Consider the following 3,005-nt stretch of genomic DNA (forward strand, 5'->3'; position numbering starts at 1 on the left):
TGACATACACCTCTCACACACATACACACACAGAGACACAGACACGCACACTCACACACATACACACACACACACACACACACACACACACACACACACACGGTCTCTGCAAGTACCCATGTGTACGTGACATACGCCTCTCATAGACACACATACAGACAAATGAATAAATCTGTTAAAGTTCTATCTTTGAGTAAAAAGAAAATGATAGGGTATTTAAATTTTAAGAGGAAATACCCTAGCTACTAAGTAGATGTAAGTCAAACACATGTTGAGAGCTTCTAAGAAATTGAGAAATGTCTGCATAAAGCTTCTTTCGGTCCACGTGATGTCCTTCATAATTTATACTTCAATTCCTCAGTGCTGATATGAGCATTTAATGTACTTTCTGCATTGTCATACTGGATTGCAACTTTCTGTTTATATATCCTCCTGGACTCAACTAAATTCCTGAAGTATGTTTGGAGGCTCACTCGACACCATTTACTTAAGTAACAAAGGGAAGTTACTTTTTGTTGGCAAACACTTGTGTACTTTTCAGTTGAAAGTAGCTAAACAATAGAAGATTAATGGCTAGTTGAAAAAATAGGAAACTAAGTGGAAGCCAAACGAGTGTGTGACGTGTGTCACTCCGTAGACAATTGTGACTTTACCTCAGCATGGCCTTTGTTAGTGTGGCATCCAGTCTGTGAGGCTGCTTGAGTAGGCTGCTTTACCGAAGGCAGATCTCGAGGTTCAGCACCTAAGGATCCTAACTGGACAGGGCGGGGCCTGGCTACACAAGAGCAATCTCAGACATGGGCCCTGGGAGGCTTTTTAAAGATGGGTTTGTTCCTTTGCTTTATGTGATGTTTTCATGTTCCATCTCCTCATGTATGTCATAGCAATGTGGCCAAATGCACGGTAATCCTAAAAAGCAAGCTAATTACTATATCTCCTTTTAGCTGAAAACCTGGGACTGATTGGGAGGAATATTTAAAAAAAAAAAAAACTGTATGGTTTGCACATTTGTTTTCGATAATTTCATTTCTAATACACTTTCTCAACCTCAACAGGTGGTAATTAACAATAAACTAGAGCAAAGAATTATCGGAGTGATCAATGAACATAAAAAGCAGAACAACAACAGGGGAGCCATTTCTGGAAGACTGTCTGCCAAAAAGTTACAGGTATTTCTCACCACCACCTGTCAGCCCTGAGACAGGATTCCTGTGCCCCGTGCTACAGTGTCTGCTTTCCTGGGCTATTGCTCCTGCCAACCAGAGGTGGCATTAGATCCAGGATCTTGTGCATTTATTAGGGACAATTTAGAGGCAGCTATAAATATGGGATAAAAGCGAATACTTTAAACCTTCTATTGGGGGCTGGAGAGACGGCTCAGTAGGTAAGAGCACTGACTGTTCTTCCAGAGGTCCTGAGTTCAAATCCCAGCAATCACATGGTGGCTCACAACCATCTGTAATGAGATCTGACACCCTCTTCTGGTGTGTCTGAAGACAGCTACAGTGTACTTACATATAATAAATAAAAATAAATCTAAAAAATAGAAAAGTTCATTAAGCCTTCTATTGGGATCCCATGTAGATGGTTTCTAACTGCAAGCACAAGGAGAGACTTGATCGTGTGCACACACTTGAGATAAGACATCCACTGTGAGTTATATTCCTAAGCTACGTCACTGACTGCCTGTATGTTACATTCTGCCTTGCATTTTGCTTACATGTTCTGACGTGATAATATCACAAGGTAAATGAAATTGATCTTTTCAAATGAAAGACTTGAGAGTTGGGAAAATGGTAGATTAAAGTGTAAAATTGGCAAGTATCAGAATAGGCAGAATCTGAATTTGAAACCAGTTCTGCTCAGCTTTTTAAATAGCATACTATAGAAGTACATTTAAATGTTTTATACAGAGAGATGTTTGCTAAAGCATTAAAGAAGAAAATTCTAAAACATTCACATATAGAAAACTGTGTTCTTAAATTATAATATATCTACCCAAAGATATATTGTATAACTATTAAAAGTGTATACACACATGCACATGTACACATATATTGGGGTTGGGGGTGGTGGTCAAGATAGGGTTCCTCTGTTTAGCCTTGGCTGTCCTGAAACTCATTCTATAGGCCAGACAGGCCTCTAATTTACCAAGATCCACCTTTCTCTGCACACTGAGTGCTGGGATAAAAGGCAAGTATATGCCACCACCACCTGGTAACTATTAAAATTATTAAGGAAAAGTTCATTTCTACTAAGTAGACATAAATCAAACATGTTGAGATTTTGTGAGAAATTAAGGAAAGGCTAGATAAGGAAGTTTCTAATAATCTGCTGGGCCAGGTGGTGCTCGTCTTTAATCCCAGCACTGGGGAGGCAGAGGCAAGTGGATCACTGAGTTTGACGCCAACCTTGTCTACTTAGCAAGTTCCAGGATAACCAGAGCTACATAACAGAGAGATCTTGTCTCCAAAAAAAAAAAGGCTAGGAAAAATAAATCTGTGGTTCCCAAATTCTTTATATAAGGAGCACATTTAAATTTTAACTATGAGGTAGAATTTCCTTACTTTCCCATCCTTCTTTTCTCTCTCTCTCTCTCTCTTTCTCTCTCTCTCTCTTTCTCTCTCTCTCTTTCTCTCTCTCTCTCTTTTTCTCTCTCTTTCTCTCTCTCTCTCTTTCTCTCTCTCTCTCTCGCTCTCATTTTGGGGGTGCTAGGGATTGAGCCCAGAGTCTTTAGCAGGTTACAAAAAGTACTCCCCAGCACTCCACAAAAAATGTTTTTGAAATTATACTGTTCCCATTTCTGATTTAAAATGAATGAGAAAATGAGATTAGGAATTTGCAAAAAGGATCAAATTAGCAAATGTAACTTATATTTCTCTTTGGTAGGATTTATACATGGCTTTACAAGCATTTTCCTTTAAGACTAAGGATATTGAAGATGCTATGACCAATACACTCTTGCATGGAGGTGACCTTCATTCTGCCTTGGATTGGCTCTGCTT

General features: G+C 39.1%; 1 protein-coding gene across 1 annotated transcript in view; it reads left to right on the plus strand.

The window, feature by feature from the left end:
- Positions 1-3,005, plus strand: part of Dhx29 (DExH-box helicase 29) — a 46,904-nt gene that overhangs the window by 8,276 nt on the left and 35,623 nt on the right. Inside the window, exons 3-4 of the mRNA XM_031360101.1 lie at positions 1,056-1,169; positions 2,890-2,997. Coding sequence (XP_031215961.1) covers positions 1,056-1,169; positions 2,890-2,997 — 222 coding nt within the window. The remainder of the gene's footprint in view (positions 1-1,055; positions 1,170-2,889; positions 2,998-3,005) is intronic.

The sequence above is a fragment of the Mastomys coucha genome, unplaced genomic scaffold, assembly GCF_008632895.1.
Source record: "Mastomys coucha isolate ucsf_1 unplaced genomic scaffold, UCSF_Mcou_1 pScaffold8, whole genome shotgun sequence".
Lineage (NCBI taxonomy): Eukaryota > Metazoa > Chordata > Mammalia > Rodentia > Muridae > Mastomys > Mastomys coucha.